Consider the following 20,035-nt stretch of genomic DNA (forward strand, 5'->3'; position numbering starts at 1 on the left):
TGTCAGGTCATTGTCACCAAAATTGAAATTTTCAAATGTAACACTTTTCAGGGTCTCTTGTCACTGCACACATAGCTCAGATTACTTCATTGAAAAGCACCTCTGTGTTAATATATATATACACACACACACACGACACACAGATGTTACAATTAGACAAACCTTGGCTACAATTAAATACCAGTCTTTATGTATTTTAAACTTGAACGCTGCTTCTGCACAACTTCCCGTGGCTCAGTTTGCCTTAAGTGAAACAATGATGAAAGTTTTGTCTATTGAGGTATTTGTGGGATTATGACAAACGAATTAAATCGCATAATGGTATATATCAAACTGTGATTCATTATATAAGTGGCCCACACAATATAATTCCTAAAAACTTGCCTGAACAGGACTGTTTATACTGTACCATAAAAGAGATCAACAAGGCAAGGTCACTCGGGCTGTCAGAAATACAGTATCATATCTCCATAAATAGATTTTAAAAATTTCCTAACACTGTCACCTTTTTACATGGTCATACTGTATGTCTGAATAGACAATACATCTTTGTAGATCCATCAATGCCACAAACTACTTTAAGGAACAAAATATGCTATTCTAAGCTTTTTTTAAAAAAAATATTTTATTATTTTTTTTTTTTTTGCTTAGATTGATAGATCTAAGTAAAGATTTTGTACTCACATATTAAATAGATTGCAGATTGGTATTGGTAGACCATTTCTGAGAACATGCAGCCAAAAGCTTATAACATAATCCAGACTTAAGAATGTTTATGCATGCTGTATATGTGCATGTGTTGTGTACATTAATAAGCAGGGCTCACTGTAATCTGAGAAATAGGCTATCATGATGATGATCATAAATGAATATGGGCATCAAACCAACGCATTTATTTCTATATGGTGCTTTTATGATCATATTATACTAGTCAGGGATAACCTGTAGATGTAGATATAGAAATCACTGGGATTGACAATTTCAATGACAGTGTGTCACTTGAAATTCCGCACACGTACCACACGCACTAATAACCGGACAGTGCATGAAGGCGGCTTTGCTTTGCGCGCTCGCAGGTGTGTTATAACACTCCACATCCTACCTTTCACCGGGTCCTCTGCCAGATCCGAGGAGATCGGATTAGGCTCGTCGCCTTCGAACAGCTGGTTGATTTCTCCCAGCTCGCCGTCCCTCCTGGATGAAGCGCTCACTGTGAACCTCTGGCTCATGGTGCTGATGCGGCGCTCGTGCTGGAATTCGCAGATGCAGATGTTAGCGATCGGCCACCTACAGCGGCGGACCGACAGCCTAAACCGCTAACTTATACTGTAGATGCGAAGGGAGATGATTTTCACTGGACTAAACGAATCGATTCTTTCCCCGCTAGTCTGCAGCTCTCACACTTGGTCGTTGTATGAGATCTTGAATGAGTTGCAAGCTGCTCATCAACCGGTGTCTTGAACCGCCTGCGTATCCCGGTCCTAGCGCCGGTCGATTCTGTGCACACAGACACGGCTGACCAGTGCATTACACTATAAACTAGAGATGCACCGATACTACATTTCTCAGCCGATACCGATAACCGATAGTTCTGCCTTTTATGCCTTCTTTTAAATGAAAAATAATTAATTCCACAATTCTGAAGGAAATGCAAATAAAAACTTTATTCTCTCCGTTTCAGCAGGTTGTTTCACAGTAACTGGTCTCATAAACAGAACACACATTACTCTAATTAACATTAACACATGAACTAAATTCTGAAGATTAAAGTAAGATTTCTTAACTTATTGAGTGCTATTAATTCATATCAACAGAAGTAATTGACTGAATTCTAAAAAAAAAAAAAAACTCCTGTTAGTCTCACATTCACTCTCCACAAACAAAATCATTTCTACTCCATCACTGAACATCAAACTGGTCATATATAATATCAACTTTTATATATAACATTAACTGGATATGAAATACACTACTCTATAAAAATATTTTTCTGTCCAGTATGTACTTTCTTGTCACCTCATCTTCATTTAAATCTTTCAACAGTGTACTGGCGCTTTAATTCAAAAATTTTAGACTCAACGCTGAAACTCCCGCTGAACTGCTGCATCCGATGTAAAATTTTAGCAGTGCAGAGTTTACAAACTGCAGTTTTGTCGTCATTCCACACAAGAGACATCTTGTTTACACAGCACAAATTTAATGTGTTTTCCCGCCCTCTTTTGATTGACAGGATATAATCGGCCCTGATCATCAGATGTTTTTAAACTATGACCAATCTTGTGAAAAATTTATCAGCCGATATCGATTATTACCAGATTCATCGGTGCATCTCTACTATAAACCCAGGTTGAATTATCCTGGGACAATTTTTTAATTTCTATGTTTTTTAATTAAAACATAAAACATAGTTAGGTAAAAACATGAAGAACATAAATCCTAGTTACATAAAAAAACATAACATACATAAAACAATGTTATATAAAAGTATAAAACATACAGACATAGTTAAAACATAAAATATGAATAGAGTCAAAGACAAGGTGACACTTGTGACTCATATCGAGAGAAAAGAACAAGTCCTAAGGTCCTGAGCATCTGCAGTCATTTTGAGAAGGATTTCAGAGGGGGCTCCTGCTACCCCAAAATACATACCACAAACTGTATGACCACCACCACTTCCATTCCTGAGAATAACTGTGAGTGAGGTTTTTTTTTTTTGCAGCTGGTGGCAAAAATAGGAAGCATTGCCAGTAGTGCATAACAATAAAGGACACTTAAACACCTTCTACATGTACCAAGTGCAGAAAGTACATTTGTAATACACACACCGTAAGATTTTGTTCATGTAGGTAGACAGACATGTACATTCAAATGGTGTTCGTTTTTCTAATACTCAAGTTCATTATTCTAGTTTGTCTACTGTACACATGAATGCATGTGCACGCACAGTGTTCTGTGATATCCAAAGTACTTTCGGAAGGAACTGACTAATTTGTGTAAGCATAAATGAAATAATAAAACACAAATAATGCAATTTTTTTTTGTTCTTTATAGCTGCCATTTGTTTTGTCATATCAAATTCTACTGTGAATATAATGTGAAGGAGATTCAAATTTAGAGTAAGAGTTAAACACAATAGTAATCAATAGTCTTGAAAAACTTGTATCACTTATGTAAGTTTTACAAGAAAAGCATGATTTAAGCTACAAATGTCTTAAGTATGTCGACTCGTTGCTTATATCACTAAGGATATGACTAAGGAAAGTGTTTATGTCATAGTCTAAAGAAGTATGGCTTGTCAAAACTGACTTAAAACAATTCATATAAAATTTTGATTATTTTTGGCCTTCAATTTAGGTGTTAATTTGTAGCATATTTATTCATGGCATCAATAAATAAAATTTCAATAAGAGAACTTATTCTATTCTAACATTCTATGAGCACAGTAGTCTATGTAAAAATTTTGATTTTGGCCTAAATAGCATTCTATAAATAATTTCTTACAGCACTAACAACAATAACAGGGCTTAGAAAATCTTCATTATTTTCCAAACTATTCCCATTTAAAAATCACAATCACAAATGAAAATCACAGTAGAAAAACCACCAAAAGGAAGAAATGGTGTATTTCTTGCAGTAGCAGTATAACACTGAATAAAAACCTCAATCTCTAAGATTATATTCATATATTACACTAAGAAAAAATGTCTGTTTAATACATATTTTTATTTTATTTTTATTGCCTGTACTCTCTCTCTCATGATTTCTCTGAATTTCTTTCTGCCTGTCTCCTTGGTGCCATTCTACTTTGCAATAACTATTTAAACAAGGGTTGGATTAATGTTAATGTTAATTAATGTTGGAGCAAATTACAACAACAGCAACAACAAGGCAACATCATGTCACAGCAGGTAGCATTGTTGCCTCACAGCTCCAGGGTCCTGATTCAATCCTGATTTTGGGTTACTGGCTGTGTGGAGTTTCACATGTTCTCCTTATGAATAAATTAATGAAATAATAATAATAATAATAATAATAATAATAATAATAATAATAATAATAATAATAATTAGCAGCAGCAGCAGCATTATCATACTTGTCATGTCACAGCAATCCAGTGATTACATTTCCCACCCTGCACAGCGGCCTACAAACATGGCCGCCATGGATTACACTTCCCACACAGACACACACGTTCACCTTCTTTGGAATACTAATCACACACACACACACCTGTTTCCAATCTCACACATACTCACACCACAGTACATAAGAGACTGTTTAAACATTATGACTTTGCATAGTATTGAGTTTAACTCACATGCCAAGCGTTGTCCTCTGTACTCATTTTGTTTCTTGATCTTTGACCTCGTTTATCGTTTCTCGACTTTGATTATTGCCGTGCCCTATTTATGCCTGTTTGCCGATCGCGTGACCTTTTGCATGTTTTCGGACCATGCTTTAGATTACTGATTTGGATTTGTCTGCCTTTGTCTCCTTTAAGAAAACTGTTTAACTGCACTTGCATCCGTCCTAATCTCCATTACGTATCGAGTATCGTAACATAAATGGACATAAATAGGAATTGTCCAGGTAATTTAAAAGAGAAATTAATTATATTAAATAAAAATATATAATAATAAATGTAGAAATATTTGTACATTTTGATTATTACACTTATTTTTAATTTTCCATTTAGTTTAGATTTATTTTAACATGTATTTATGCATTTACAATGCGCTGCCAGTTTATTAGCTACACCTACACTCACTGGCCTTTGTATCAGGTACAATTCCTGTCTAGACTGTGTGTTGCTAAGCACAGTTTGTTCCTGCTGAGTTAAGAATAGTCCACCAACCAGAAATATTCAGTCATTAGTCCAGCAGGCCTAGAAAATTATTAATGCAAAAATTGTGTGTGTTAAGATGTAAAGAAGACGTTACAACTTTACAACTACAGTACTGTGTAAAAGTTTTAGGCACCCTATGTTTAGATCTTTCTTACAGATTTTTATTTTATGACTTCTTCATTATCTAGTCAATACAAAAACATTTTCGATTTCCAAACATTAGTTTTCCATCACAAATTTAAATGTTATTGAAAAAGGTTTGCATGTCTGTAAAAAAAGAAAGAAAGAAAAAAAAAAGCAACATACATGAGAGAACACTTTTCAGACAAAAAAAAATAATGAAACGTTTTGTTGCAAAAATACGAAGCAAGTACAATAGTCAAAGTCTCCAGAAGAACTTTGGCTGGTTCGGCAATATGCTCAATAAAACTTACCAGCTAATTTCCTTATAAAACTGTATAAACTGTACCTGAGACTGCAATTTTTATTATTATTTTTTTAAAGCAAATGGTCGTCACACCTAATATTGACTTTGTTTCATTTGCTACTGTTTACTACTCTTTAAAAGATTTTTATGTCGAAACGTTTAATTTAATTATTATTGAAGGTATCTTACCTCCAGGGTCGGGGGTTCGATTCCCACTGTGGTCCTGTGTGTGCGGAGTTTGCATGTTCTCCCCGTGCTGCAGGGGTTTCCTCCGGGTTCTCCAGTTTCCTCCCCCAGTCCAAAGACATGCATGGTAGGCTGACTGGCATGTCCAAAGTGTCCGTAGTGTATGAACGGGTGTATGAATGTGTATGTGATTGTACCCTGTGAAGGATTGGCACCCTGTCCAGGGTGCACACCTCCTTGTGCCCGATGCTCCCTGGGATAGGCTCCAGGTTTCCCCGTGACCTTGAAAAGGATAAAGCGGTATAGAAGATGGATGGATGGATGTATGGATGGATGGATGAAGGTGTCTTTGCGCTATAGAATTTCTTTGCATGTGCAAGACTTTTGCACAATACTGTATATGTCGTACAAACGAGGGAGATGTGTCTAATGAGCTGGCAGTAAGTTTACACGGTGTCTGATAAAATCCTCAGAAGCATGACTTCATCTGATACACTACCACTTCTAGTGCAGGACACACTAATACACCAGTACCATCAGTGTCACTGTTGTGCTGAGAACGAATCTGTATGGTTAAATCTAATAAGCTGTAAATCTAATAAACTGACAGCTTGTATATTGTTAATTCTGTGAATAGATTTATTACATTCTGCTTTTCTTGATGAATGCAGTTCAATTGATCAGTTTCGGTTTACAGGGGATTATGCATCCCTAAAAGTATATACATATGGACCTAACTAAATTGCAGTGCATTCATGACTATCAAATACACACACACACACACACACACACACACACACACACACACACACACACACACACACACACACATTTGCACTGGTAGTACAAATAAAAGATGAAGCATTGCCCATTTGCTCTTATGTCCAGTTGCTGAAGTGCTTATGAGCAATAACTACTAGGCAGTTATAATGCAGTGAAATGCGTTGCTACCAACTGTGATCCCACTTCTCCCAAATAAATTATATAAAGAAAAATGTGACAGCTTTACCTACAAAATTTTGTTAATGGTTTCTGAACATTAGATGAATAACTAGCTAATAAATGTTGTGCTTGTGATTAGTCTTAAGTCTTGGCATACTAACTAGCTAATTATCTGACAACAGTTTGAATGAGAAGCTAACTCTAACTCTAAGTTTAATTAAAATTAAAGCAACCGAGAGACCGTTATGTACCTGTAAAAAGTTTTTGTTTAACTTGAAATGAAACAATAAATTTGGATCTAAAATCAAATCTCTGCCTATGTGTGTTCATACACAGGTAATCAGGTACACAAGAGCTTGTGATGGACGTGGATGGATGTGTACATATAGTTAGAAACAGCTTCACAAATTCACTGAGTTGCTTCAAAGTCACTGCACAGTCTTATAAGGGAAAAAAACTGGTAGGTTTTATTAAGCATCTGCCACAGTTCTTCTAGAGACTCTGACTGCTACAATTGCTTCTTTTTCTTTCTTTCTTTTTGCATTCTTACCCCAGAAGCCTAAGCATCCAGTAAATACACCCTAGGACTACAAATTAATTATTCATTGAAGGTTACTTGAAAATGGATCCAAAGTAGGCAAAAACTCAAGTCTCTGCCAACCATTCCACTGAGTTCCTTCTTCCTTTTATTTCTTATTATAAGCTGTCCTGGAGGCATGGTGGCTTAGTGGTTGGCATGTTTGCCTCACACCTCTAGCCTGTGTGCACAGAGCTTCCATGTTCTCCCCTTACTTCGGGGGTTTCCACCCCAGCACAAAGACATGGACTGTTGGTTGACTGGCATCTCTAAATTGTCCATCCTGTTTGAATGTGTGTGTGATCTGGAGGTGCACCCCGTCCAAGGTGTCCCACGACTTGTGCCCTGAGTTCCCTGGGATAGGATACAGGCTCCCCTGTGACCCTGTGTAGGATAAGTGATATGGAAAATGGCTGGATTGATAAGCTGTCCTACAATTAAAAACTAAGCTTTAAAGATTTTAAAAATCAATTAAAGTATAGTATAGTCCAATGGGTTTTTATTATCATTCCTCTATATAACTTATATACATCGGAACGAAATGTCTTTTCACCAGGACCATTTTTTAACACAAAGTATAGACATGACTGCATAAAGTGCAGATACACAACAGTATAGTCTAGTATAATATAGTATAGTATAGTATAGTATAGTATAATATAGTACAGTATAGTATTTCAAATTACCTCTGAGTTTCTTTTAAGCAATTCATTTTATTCCCAACACTTCAAGGCATACCTTGTCAACTGCAGGCTAACACAAGCTCCCATAGTGTTATGCTAAACGCAATGTCTCATTCCCTTCTTAGGGAACAGGGTTACATGCGTAACCCAGATGTTTTATACAGAGTTTTCAGATGAGACACATCTGAATTCTCCGTTGACGGCAGGTAATTTAAGGGGGCTGACTTTGCCAACCAAGCCACCATGTAAGGCCACCGTGGCATTGGTGGGCAAGGCCTAGGCAGTAGTAGTCTTGCTTGTGGGTCACTGCAGACAATGTCAGTGTTGCAGGCCTACCAAGCAGACCTGCTGAGTGAGCTCGACATATGGTGGCATTCAGCCAGTTCCTTCCCTGTTGTGTCGAGTTCGCCTGGGCATCCACTGATGGATGCCCGGGCCAGCACCAGTGCGAGGGAGACACAGAAGTCGAGTATGGCAGCCCACCAACCCCCGGGGACAGCCAGGGGAACCGGGCGGCCACAGTCACAGCCTGCTACTAGGCCTGATCTGAGAATGGTCATAAACGTCAAGCAGACAAAAAGAGCGGTCCTGAGGGGCCATGGAGTAATGCATCAGGGGACATGAGGTTGTTAGGGCAGTTAGCTCCCAGTGCTACTGTAGGGCCTCCCCTTGCCAAGGCTGTCCCAAGTTTTCAGTGTTCTCTGGTCAGCGAACTGTCATAGGGCATCGAAAATCTGATGCTATCCCTCCAGTAGAATGTGCAATAGTTAACATCACTGAAAGACCGTCTGGCAGCGTGGAAACTACTGCAAAATGTGTCTCCGTGGGTTCTGTCTACCGTAGAAAAGGGTTACCAGGTCCAATTTAGAGCTCGTTCAGAGGTGTGCTCACTACAATGGTCAGCACAGACCAGAGCCTGATGTTAGGGCAGAAAGTAAGATCCCTCTTGGACAAAGGGGCCATAGAACATGTACCTTGTTCCCTGAGGGAATGAGGTTTTTACAGCCATTATTTCTTGGTCCGCAAAAAATAGAGGAGCATATGGCCAATTTTAGATCTGTGTCATCTGAACTGTACTCTTCCAACATGCAGGTTCAAGATTCTGACACCCAAACTTTTCGCTTCACAGATTCAGTCTGAGGACTGGTTTGTGACGATAGATGTAAAAGGTGCATATTTTCACATAGAAATATCGCTAGCTTTATCCCCTCACACCTTCACAAAGTGCATGGATGTCATTCTGGCTCCATTGTGACTCCAGGACATCCATGTACTAAACTACTTGGACGACTGGTTAATTCTAGCATGATCCAGGGAACTGGTGGTTCAACGAGATGTTGTTCTTGCCCACATGAAGAGCTTGGGGCTCAGGTTGAACCTCAGAAAAGTATGCTTTCTCCAGTACAGTGGACAACTTTTCTAGGGGTTATAAGGATTCTATTACGATGAGGGCGTTTCTATCCCTAACATGCGTAGGGTCAATCCTATCAACATTGAGCAAGATAAAGCTGGATCTTGGCATCCCCTCCAGTCTCTATGAGAGACTATTGGAGCTTATGGGCAGCCAACGTCATACCATTGGGCCTATTGCACAGGAGACCGTTTCAGTGGTGCTGAGAAGTTGGGGGTTTCGTCCAACGATGAAACCTTTGGGAGTAATCAGTGTCACGTGGTGATGCCTACATGCTCTGAGAATTTGAATGTCCCCGGTTTCGAGCCTTGGGACACATTCTAGGGGTGTCTCCTTAGCACAAGGCGGTAATGACAGACACCTCCCTCACGGGCTGGAGCGCAGTCTTAGACAGCTGTCCAGCTCACGGTCTCTGCAGTGGCCCTCATCTGGAGTGACATATAAATAGCCTAGAAATGTGGGCCATATTTCTAGCACTGAAATTCTTTCTTACTCAATTGAGAGGTCACCATGTGTTAGTTGTGACAGACAATACAGTGGTGGTCTCATATATCAACCACCAGGGAGGATTATGTTCACAGCCCCTGTTCAAGCCAGTGCAACAAATTCTTCTCTGGGCAAAGGGAAAGTTTTTGTCAGTGAATGAAATGTACATTCTGGGCAACTGGAATGTGGGGGCAGACATCCTGTTGAGGCAGGGGCTGAGGTCCAGGAATTGGGTGGTGGAGTCCATGTGGTGGCAGTTCGGCCAAGCGGAAGTGGATGTGTTCACCTCTGCGGAGACAACACACTGCCCGCTGTGGTTTGCCCTCACTTCTCCCACACCATTGGGGCTGGACACCATGGTGCACTTGTGGCCGAGGTTACATCTATACACTTTTCCCGTGATTGCTCTGTTCCCACAAGTTCTAGCGAGAGTTGGCCAAGACTGTCTATGTCAGCTGCTAGTAGCACCTTATTGGCCAGCTCAAATATGGCTCTCAGAGATAATATCCCTTCTGGACGGCACTCCTTGGGAGGTTCCCATCTGCAAGGATCTACTGTCTCAAGCCAGAGGGCTGATTTATCTTCCTCGGCCGGAACTATGGAAACTGTCGATCTGGCCCCAGAAAGGGACCAGCTCATAGATTCTGGTCTTGCAACTGACGTTGTAGAGACCAAGTTGAATACAAGAACAGCATCCACCTTTATGTGGTCCTGGAAGGTCTGTCAGGTGCCCCATTTGATCCCTTAGAGTCAGCCTTTGAGAAGCTTCTGACTCCAAAGGTAGCTCTTCTGCTGACCCTGGCATCTCTCAAGTGAGTAGGAGATCTACAAGCTCTCTCTGTTGCCCCTTCCTGCCTTGACTTTTCCCCTGGATTAACAAAGGCCTTCTTATATCCTAGGACAGATTATATTCCTAAAGTGCCTACGTCTGCTGCCCAGTCAGTTGTGTTGCAGGCTTTCTATCCTCCTCTGTTCCTCACACTGGAATAAGAGAAATTGCACCTATTGTGTCCAGTAAGGGCTCTCTGAACTTATGTCCACCGCTCCGGCCAGTGATGTAAGTCAGAGCAGCTGCTGGTAGAGGTGATGCTGTGTCAAAGCAGTGCATCTCTAATTGGATAGTGGAAGCAATCTCTATCGCTTATGAGGTGTGCGGTCTCACTACGCCTCTGGGCATAAGGACTCATTCCACTAGGGGTATTGCCTCCTCAATGGCTTTGTCCAAAGTGATACCCTTACTGGATGTGTGTGCTGTAGTGGGGTGGTCTACGTCACACACATTCATTCAATATTACAGCCTGGATATACATTCCACCCTAGGCTCGAGTGACTTGCAGTGACCCTTGGGCTCAGATCTTTTTATACAGGCCATACCCTCAGTATGACAGAGTGAGTATTGTCGTTCCCACATACAGTGTGTTACTTTGAAAACTAACATCTGGGTTATGCATGGAACCCTGTTCCCTGAGAAGGGGACGAGACATTGCGTAGCTTTGTCATACTGGGACATGCCTGGGAATTGCATATTCTCATCAGATAATAGGGGCTGACAGCGCGGTTCACAGGAGCCGTTTTTATATCACACGTAATTATAATTACTTAATTGCCCCGTCACCTGATCACAGCAGGCCTATAAATAGGCATGATGTTACACAAGCTCTGTTTATGCCTGTTTTCTGATCGCTTGATTCTTGCTTGTCTTTTGACTACGTTTTTGCCTTGCATTTTGGAATTGTCTGCCTGTCTCTTTAATTAAAGCTTTAAAGTGCACTTGCATCCATCTCTATATCCATTACAATGACACAGCCCATAGAATAACCATCTTGCATTTTAATAAATACTTGATCTTCCTTTAGAACCACACTTATGCTAAAATACCAACTGTACACACATGACAATGACATTTTCCCTTTTACTGTGTTGCAGTGTTACATGGCCTCTTAGGGTTAAGCCTCTACCCACAGCAACACTTATTTTCCAACATTGACAGAATTCCTTACAAGCTACAACATTTGTCATCAGACTTTTATTTAACTGCATAGAGTGAGTCAGTCCATTGCAAAGCCATTACCCCTTTTCTTGTCTTTATTGTTCTTCATAACTCCAGCCAGGTCCAAGGTGTTGACTGCAGTGGTTAGGCCATTAGCCATCCATGAAATGGGACAATGTAAATTTATATGGATGTTTGTCCATGTTCCTTGGTTTTTCCCTGTTTTGTACAGGAGTGTTAACGCCAAGAAAATGTTCACATAAGAAGGCTTTATTTTCTAATACCCCTTTGGCTTTGACTAAAAATATAGGTAGTTTTTTTTTTTTTTTTTGCTTTACTGTCATTTGTGTTATTCTCTGTTCTGAAGCCTTGTCTATTTTGAACACTTTTAATAGTAAATCCACACCAAATCACATATAGCTAAAAGTTTCTGCTTCACTGCTCTCTCAAGGTTGAAACTTTCAAGCATGTTCCTGCGCTAAAGGACATGCGTATTTCTCTTGCTTCTACTACTTCCTGCCTGGACTACTGCAATGCATTGTTTTCCTGACTTTGCCTTTACTCATTTTACTTTTGTCAGATTCATTGCCATGTATGTGCTTTTACTCGCTGTGGCATCTCTGATTGGGTGTGGTCAGAATTTTTTATTTTTTATTTTTTGTACAGTGTAGCCATACCTCCAGGCCCTGAAAACTTGTAATATTCATGCTTCTGTTTAGATGAGAATTGAAATTGTTCAACAAATGAGAAATTCATATTTTTTCATCATACTGTGTTTTGTGTTATGATGTTCAGTAAGAGATCAGGGATTTATTAATCTGTTCTAAAATGGCTATTATGAGCATAATTTATTATATAATACAGTATATTTAGCTAATATATATTAATTAACTAATATATAGCTATTACAATATATAATAATTTTATTGCAGTTAATCCAGTTCTTTTCTTTTGGACAGGAAATGTCTCCACTGGAATAGTGTCTCCAGTGGACAGGAAAGGTCTCCTACTTGACAGGAAATGTCTCCACTGGATTAATGTCTCTACTGGATTAATGTCTCTCCTTGACAGGAAATGTCTCCACTGGATTAATGTCTCTACTGGATTAATGTCTCTACTTGACAGGAAATGTCTCCACTGGATTAATGTCTGTACTGGATTAATGTCTCTACTTGACAGTAAATGTCTCCAGTGACTGGAACTACCTCCACTGCATTAATGTCTCCACTGGATTAATGACTCTAATAGACAGGAATTGTCTCCACTGCATTAATGTCTCTACTGGATTAATGTCTCTACTGGACAGGAATTGTCTCCACTGGATGGTGATAATGGGTAAGGATGAAACTATTGTCCAAGTGGAGAGAAGAAGAAAGACTTCATTTTTATTAGCATAAACAAGTGGCTGCGTCCAAAATCGCGTACCACCCTACTACATAGTAGGCGAAAAGCTGTACGCTAGATGGGTAGTATGTCTGAATTCTCAGTAGGCGAGAAACAGTAGGTGAGAGATGGCATACTGCTTGCGAGATTTTGCAGTGTGCAACCAATGGACACTATGCAAGTCAAAAATCCCAAATTGCAATGGGACTGGTGTGGATGAGCTCAGAAACAAAAAAAATCATGGAAGACAGCATGTTGGCTCTTTTTAAGTATTAAACCTTGGTTAAACAGGACTTGTTTAACAATACTCGAATAAATTGTCCACTCAAAGGTTTAAACAAGAAAACATCATGCCTTAGCTGGCCAAGCTAATGTCAACAAATTTACCTCAGCCTGTTAACACTGCCCACACTAAATTACTAATTCAATTAACTTTCCTGATGTGCATTTTGCCGCTAATGCAGTTCCTTTAATCTAGTGGTCCCTTTAAGGTTTTTGTGTTTATGATGGTTGAAGTATGTCGTACTGTTTCAACGGCCATGCAGTAGGTACTGCATCAAATGCAGTATAAACCATCACAGTATGCGATTTTAGATGCAGCCAGTGATTAAGACAAGGGACAAAACATTTTAGAAGTTAGTTTATATGTTTTAATACTACATTCTACATTAATTAGAAATTTATATATTTGTAGACAAAGGTCTCAGCTAATGAAAGGGAATAGGTTTTTTTATGGAAAATGCTTTTTTTCTCTAAAAATTTACATTTATTCACTTCATAGCTTAATTTCTGTCAACTCTCTCAGACACACTGAAAAGTATGCTATTTTAATTTCATTCACCCAACAAGAATGTAAAGTCCTCAATTATCAAATAACGGTGTTCAGAAAGTTAAGTGATAAAATATACTGTATATATTTTATTGTTTTCACACTATTATAAAAAAATCCAATTCCTAAAATCCTTAATTCTCTACCTTGCTTTATAAAATTAAGCATATACAGTATCTCACAAAAGTGAGTACACCCTCACATGTTTGTAAATATTTGATGATATCTTTTCGTGTGACAACACTGAAGAAATGACACTTTGCTACAATGTAAAGTAGTGAGTGTACAGCTTGTGTAACAGTGTAAATTTGCTGTCCCCTCAAAATAACTCAACACACAGCATTAATGTCTAAACCACTGGCAACAAAAGTGAGTACACCCCTAAGTGAAAATGTCCAAATTGGGCCCAATTAGACATTTTCCCTCCCCGGTGTCATGTGACTTGTTACTGTTACAAGGTCTCAGGTGTGAATGGGGAGCAGGTGTGTTAAATTTGGTGTCATCTCTCTCACACTCCCTCACACTGGTCACTAGAAGTTCAACATGCCACCTCATGGCAAAGAACTCTCTGAGGATCTGAAAAAAAGAATTGTTGATCTACATAAAGATGGCCTAGGCTATAAGAAGATTGCCAAGACCCTGACACTGAGCTGCAGCACGGTGGCCAAGACCATACAGAAGTTTAACAGGACAGGTTCCACTCAGAACAGGCCTCGCCATGGTCCACCACAGAAGTTGAGTGCACGTACTCAGAGTCATATCCAGAGATTGTCTTTGGGAAATAGATGTATGAGTGCTGCCAGCATTGCTGCAGAGGTTGAAGGGGTGGGGGGTTAGCCTGTCAGTGCTCAGACCATATGACGCACACTGCATCAAACTGGTCTGCATGGCTGTCATCCCAGAAGGAAGCCTCTTCTAAAGATGATGCACAAGAAAGCCCGCAAACAGTTTGCTGAAGACAAGCAGGCTAAGGACATGGATTACTGGAACCATGTCCTGTGGTCTGCAAGATAAACTTATTTGGTTCAGATGGTGTCAAGCATGTGTGGCGGCAAACAGGTGAGGAATACAAAGACAAGTGTGTCTTGCCTACAGTCAAGCATGGTGGTGGAAGTGTCATGATCTGGGGCTGCATGAGTGCTGCCGGCACTGGGGAGCTACAGTTCATTGATGGAACCATGAATGCCAACATGTACTGTGACATACTGAAGCAGAGTATGATCCCAACATGTATCCCAGCATGATAATGACCCCAAACACACCTCCAGGACGACCACTGCCTTGCTAAAGAAGCTGAGGGTGAAGGTGATGGACTGGCCAAGCATGTCTCCAGACCTAAACCCTATTGAGCATCTGTGGGGCATCCTCAAATGGAAGGTGGAGGAGCACAAGGTCTCTAACATCCACCAGCTCCGTCATGTCGTCATGGAGGAGTGGAAGAGGACTCCAGTGGCAACCTGTGAAGCTCTGGTGAACTCCATGCCCAAGAGGGTTAAGGCAGTGCTGGAAAATAATGGTGACCACACAAAATATTGACACTTTGGGCCCAATTTGGACATTTTCACTTAGGGGTGTACTCACTTTTGTTGCCAGCGGTTTAGACATTAATGGCTGTGTGTTGAGTTATTTTGAGGGGACAGCTAATTTACACTGTTACATAAGCTGTACACTCATTTCATACGTTTCTTCAGTGTTGTCACATGAAAAGATATAATCAAATATTTACAAAAATGTGAGGGGTGTACTCACTTTTGTGAGATACTGTATAACCAATGTTCTTTGGTTACAACAGATTAAGTACTAAAAATATTTTTTCAAACAACTGATTGACAAGACAACAAATTAAAAGAACTAAGTGATTTTTAAAAATATCTAATTTAGTTCAACAATTTAATTTTGTAATTTTATTATAATTCGGTTCCAGTGCTTTTCTTTTTGTAGCAGTATATCTCATTCTGGGTCTCTGGTGGCTCACTGGACAAACAGAAGAAGCTTATATTGGGTTCAGTGTAACAGTAAGCATTATTGTGTGACATCTTGTAGTAGCAACAGAAATCTTCTCAATTCTATAGGAATACAAGGGATCTGTGACCTGTTTATCAATTATCTAGCTGATTGGCTGCTTCTGAACTTCTCTGATACCTCTGCTTAAACATTGCTTGGTTAAAATATAAAAAAATATATAAAACTATAAAAATATATAAAAAAATATATAAAACTATAAATATAAAACTAATAAAAATATTTTTAAAAATATATATAAAACTTACCTGACCATGCATCCTACTGTTCCACCATGAGCAGGAAGTGGGAAAGGGGTCCTCAGAGTTATAGCTATTCGTGACAATGCATGAATTTTTAGGATTATGAAAAAAATATGACGGAGTTGACGCAAAGGGAGGACACAACTTTGATCATCAGTTTTTATGGAAAATATCATTTAAGATTTATTTTATTTATTGTTTGATATTTTACAGATCTCTGACTTTCACTTTAAATTTAGATTTATGAATTTATTGCATTTCTAAACACTTTGTTTGGCAGTTTGATATTGTGCCCTCTTGCTGAGGACAGGTTAAATTACATGTTTTCCAAGTATAGAGTATGCATTTAAAAGAATTGTAATGAAATGATTAAAAAAATATATATATAAGCAATAAATGCCCAGAGTATACAGATTACCTTTAGATTTAACTTTTTAAGTATTTTTATTTTTATGAATTTTTACATTTTTAACATAAATAGGACTTTTGTATGTAGGACATGTTTTGTCCCTTATCTCAAGAATCAGCGTAATATGACTTGATCTATCCTCCATTTTAAAAGGGATGCAAATAAGTGTATCTTGTTTGCTGAGTGAAACCATACTGATGTAAATCACTGTTAATCAGTGAGCCTGAGTGACACTATCATTGTGTTCCCCTTTGCTCTTTGCACTTTGGACTGTTGGGATTAAAACAAGTTTCATCCAGAATAGCTAACGATAAAACAACAATAGTTTGGCAGAAGCACATGACTTTCTTCCAGTCTGCTTGAGAGTCTTGAGAGGAGAAAGAAAATTCAGCAGAACTGACGCAGTGATAACAAGGAAAAGGAAACATGAACTCGAAAAGTAAGTTGCAGTATCATTGAACTGATCAGCTGCAGACAGAGAAACTGTTCCAAATGTCATAAAGGTGCAAACTGTACATTTCCTTGTTGCTGGGGCGCTGCCATCAATATTACCTTCTTTTGTATCTTTAGTATGTATATTTATACCTTTAAAAATTATTTAAGGTGCACACTTTGACCTTTAAAGCTTCATTAAGCTTTGTTAAAGGTACCTCCCCTTCCCAGATAACTACTAAAGGTACTCTTGATAGTACCACCCCAGTGACAAATTCATGTACAGTTGTATAGATGTATTTATTGTTTTGGCCATCCAGTGATGTTCAATGTCATATTAATCAGAAATCTAACGTAGAAGAAGTGGAGACGGCAAACTTTGGACTCCAAGTTTTGGAATGCAATACAGCTATATGACAGATTTGTGCTCAGTTATGGCAGACTCTGCTTGGCTAGTTAGTGATCTGTGAGGTTAAAGGTGCAATGGTGCTGATGTTAGTGTTAGCATGAAAGTTGAAGCTTTAAAACCTGATCTGTTTGAGAAGAGTGTACAGATGAGTAAGTGACATATCAGGACAGACTGAAGGACTAAAGCGCTGCTATATCACTCTCTTTGGGTAAAGATGAAGCCATGGCTAATTTATACTTTTGCCAGTATCAGCATGTAGATGAATGACATTGTTTCTAATGTAAAAAAAAAACATTAAAGTAAAAATAGATCAACATGTCGATGAAAATATTTTGAACTAAACAAGGTCAATATAGAATTCCATTATAAAATAAATCTTGGACAGCAGAAAAAATGACGTGAATTATCAAGATTACTATGCATGCTGTTTTAGGTTGATTTTTCATTTAATAAACAAATTCATCTAAATACATTATTTGACATTTGTGTGCTTTTCCCTTTTTTTTTCTTTTACATGTGCTGTCCCAGTGCATATAGTGATTAGGAAATTCAAGCCCTCAGACTTTGAAGCAGTGAAAACAATATTTCAAGATGGAATCCAGGAGCACATTATTCCTTCATTCATCTATGCCATTTCCCAGCCGGTCCACATTACTCTAACTCTGTGCTTCTGCATTGTGGGCTATATACTGAGTGGAGAATCAGTTGGTCTGGCTCTGCTGGCTGGAGCATCCTGGATTGGACTGTTGTTGTACTGCTGCTATGAGTTCTACGCTGGTTATGTCAGACTGAAGCTGAGCACAGACATGCAGGACATTACAGGCTACTACATTAGAAACCCAGATAACGGCTTCTGGGTTGCGGAAGCTCAGGTCAATGGGCGACCCCTGGTGGTGGGTATGGTGGCTGTAGAGGCCCAAAATCTTCCAAATAGTGATGGGCAAAAGTACGGACACCTTTACCGAATGAATGTGTCTTCTGAGTGTCGTCACACTGGTATCGGGTCACGCCTGGGGAAAGTAGCTGTGGACTTTTGTAAAGAACGAGGGTTCTCAAAGGTTGTGCTGGAAACTAGCTCTACTCAGAGGCCAGCTGTCATCCTTTACAATAAGATGGGCTTTAAACTTGTGCAAATCCACACACAAAGTGAAGCTCCTTGGTGGATCATCTGGCTGATCAGAGTTACAATTCTGAAAATGGAGAAAGTCTTTTAAACTTTAATCCATTCATCCATTCATATACACCATATGACCAAAGATTTGTGGACACTTGGCCATCACACTCATATGTACTTCCTGAACATCCTATTCCAGACTTTGCTGAAGCTGGCACCTTCAAATATGTTTGCATGTTTAAAAATGCCCCAATAGAAATCCTCAAAAAATAAAAAGTTTCTCATCAAAACGTGATTTCATTGCTTATGCTAAACTTAATTTAAACACGTTCGTTTCTAATTAGATTATTTTACTTATGTAAGGTGAGCATGATCAATTCACATTGTATTAATATAAACCAATTATTAAAATCTTGTGGGAATGTTGGCTGTTACAGGTACTATAAGTATGGTGTTTAAATTAACAGGGTTAAATCATGTGTGGTGGAATAGTGTAGTGGTAATGTGGATGCTACAGAGTGCCAGCAAACTGGGTTCAATCTTCAGTTCAGGTGCGGGCGTGGAGTTTGATTTTATTCTTTACATTGAAAATATATGACCAAATCATCTTAGATGTACGAAACAAATTGTGTTAATGTAACTCAGTTCAATAAATTGGAAGCAATGTGCGCATTTAAATGAAGTAAATTCCAAACACATTTTTTTCCCCAGTGTATCAGATTTCAATCTGTTTGACCAGAGATGCATTTAGCTACATGTGAAAATGCAGAAACTGACCAGGTAAAAGCTGTGTTTAGGCCTGTCACTGGTGGTGAGGTGATCACTCTGCTCTGGACTTTTCATTCTCTTTTCATTCATCCACTCTCTCCAGTCATGAGCTGTCACAAAGTCAACTGCCTTACTGTTGCATTGTATCAGTGCTCACTATGTGCGATGGTTCATGTGACTCTGGGATGTATTTGTGCAGCGTTCATTACCTCCTTTTTGTATTACACATTGGACTTCTCCTATACTCCTCTTGGGGGAAAAAGCCCTGAATAGGCCCCTTACTGAACAGTGTATTCTTCTCAAAGTGTGTCCAGAATACTCAGAACAGCTTGCACTTAAATGTAAACCTGAAGGCACACCATCACAAATGGCCTGTCTTGCCCTAACTTTGTCTCCAGAAGACACTAGAATGGGAATGAGATGCTCACTGGAGACAGTTTCAATCCTTATGGTCTACCTGTCCACATATTAAACAAATTGGCCTATCCCATCTCACCAGGTGCTCTCTTTTGAGTCTGTTCAGCCAACTGTCTTTACATTTATTATGTCTAGTTATGCCTTTTAGTTCTGTCACTTTTCTTCCTATATGCTAGAATGCACAGTCAAAACATCAATAAGGACAATGCTGGATACTTCCAATGCAAAGCAAAGAGCAAATGTTTTCCAGTCAGTTGTTTGTATTTGCTTTTACTTGTAGCTGAATTCATTTTTTTTTTAAATGCAGATAATTTCACTTTGAGTACACAGTTAATAAATGTCTGGTTCTGTGTGGTAACAGAATAAAAATTTAAAAGGTTCAAAGGGTATGGAAGCCTTATATAATAACTGTATGATGTAGTTAGACTTTAGCTTGCTATAAAAAGAGCTTAAATATTG

At 39.0% G+C, this 20,035-nt stretch overlaps 2 protein-coding genes across 3 annotated transcripts in view; one reads left to right on the forward strand and one right to left on the reverse strand.

Moving 5' to 3' along the window:
* The window catches only part of slc12a5a (solute carrier family 12 member 5a), a 185,283-nt gene extending 183,786 nt beyond the window's left edge, over positions 1-1,497 (reverse strand). Inside the window, exon 1 of the mRNA XM_017479483.3 lies at positions 1,103-1,497. Coding sequence (XP_017334972.1) covers positions 1,103-1,229 — 127 coding nt within the window. The 5' untranslated portion in view covers positions 1,230-1,497. The remainder of the gene's footprint in view (positions 1-1,102) is intronic.
* The window catches only part of nat8l2 (N-acetyltransferase 8-like 2), a 28,165-nt gene extending 9,096 nt beyond the window's left edge, over positions 1-19,069 (forward strand). The window contains exons 2-4 of one of the 2 annotated variants that reach the window (XM_047158640.2): positions 12,511-12,886; positions 16,726-16,875; positions 17,806-19,069. In XM_047158640.2, coding sequence (XP_047014596.1) covers positions 16,863-16,875; positions 17,806-18,491 — 699 coding nt within the window. In that variant the 5' untranslated portion in view covers positions 12,511-12,886; positions 16,726-16,862 and the 3' untranslated portion in view covers positions 18,492-19,069. The remainder of the gene's footprint in view (positions 1-12,510; positions 12,887-16,725; positions 16,876-17,805) is intronic. The other variant, XM_017479485.3, reaches the window with a different exon arrangement.
* The last annotated feature ends 966 nt before the right edge of the window (positions 19,070-20,035 follow it).

This window comes from Ictalurus punctatus, chromosome 11, assembly GCF_001660625.3.
Source record: "Ictalurus punctatus breed USDA103 chromosome 11, Coco_2.0, whole genome shotgun sequence".
Taxonomy (NCBI): Eukaryota; Metazoa; Chordata; class Actinopteri; order Siluriformes; family Ictaluridae; genus Ictalurus; species Ictalurus punctatus.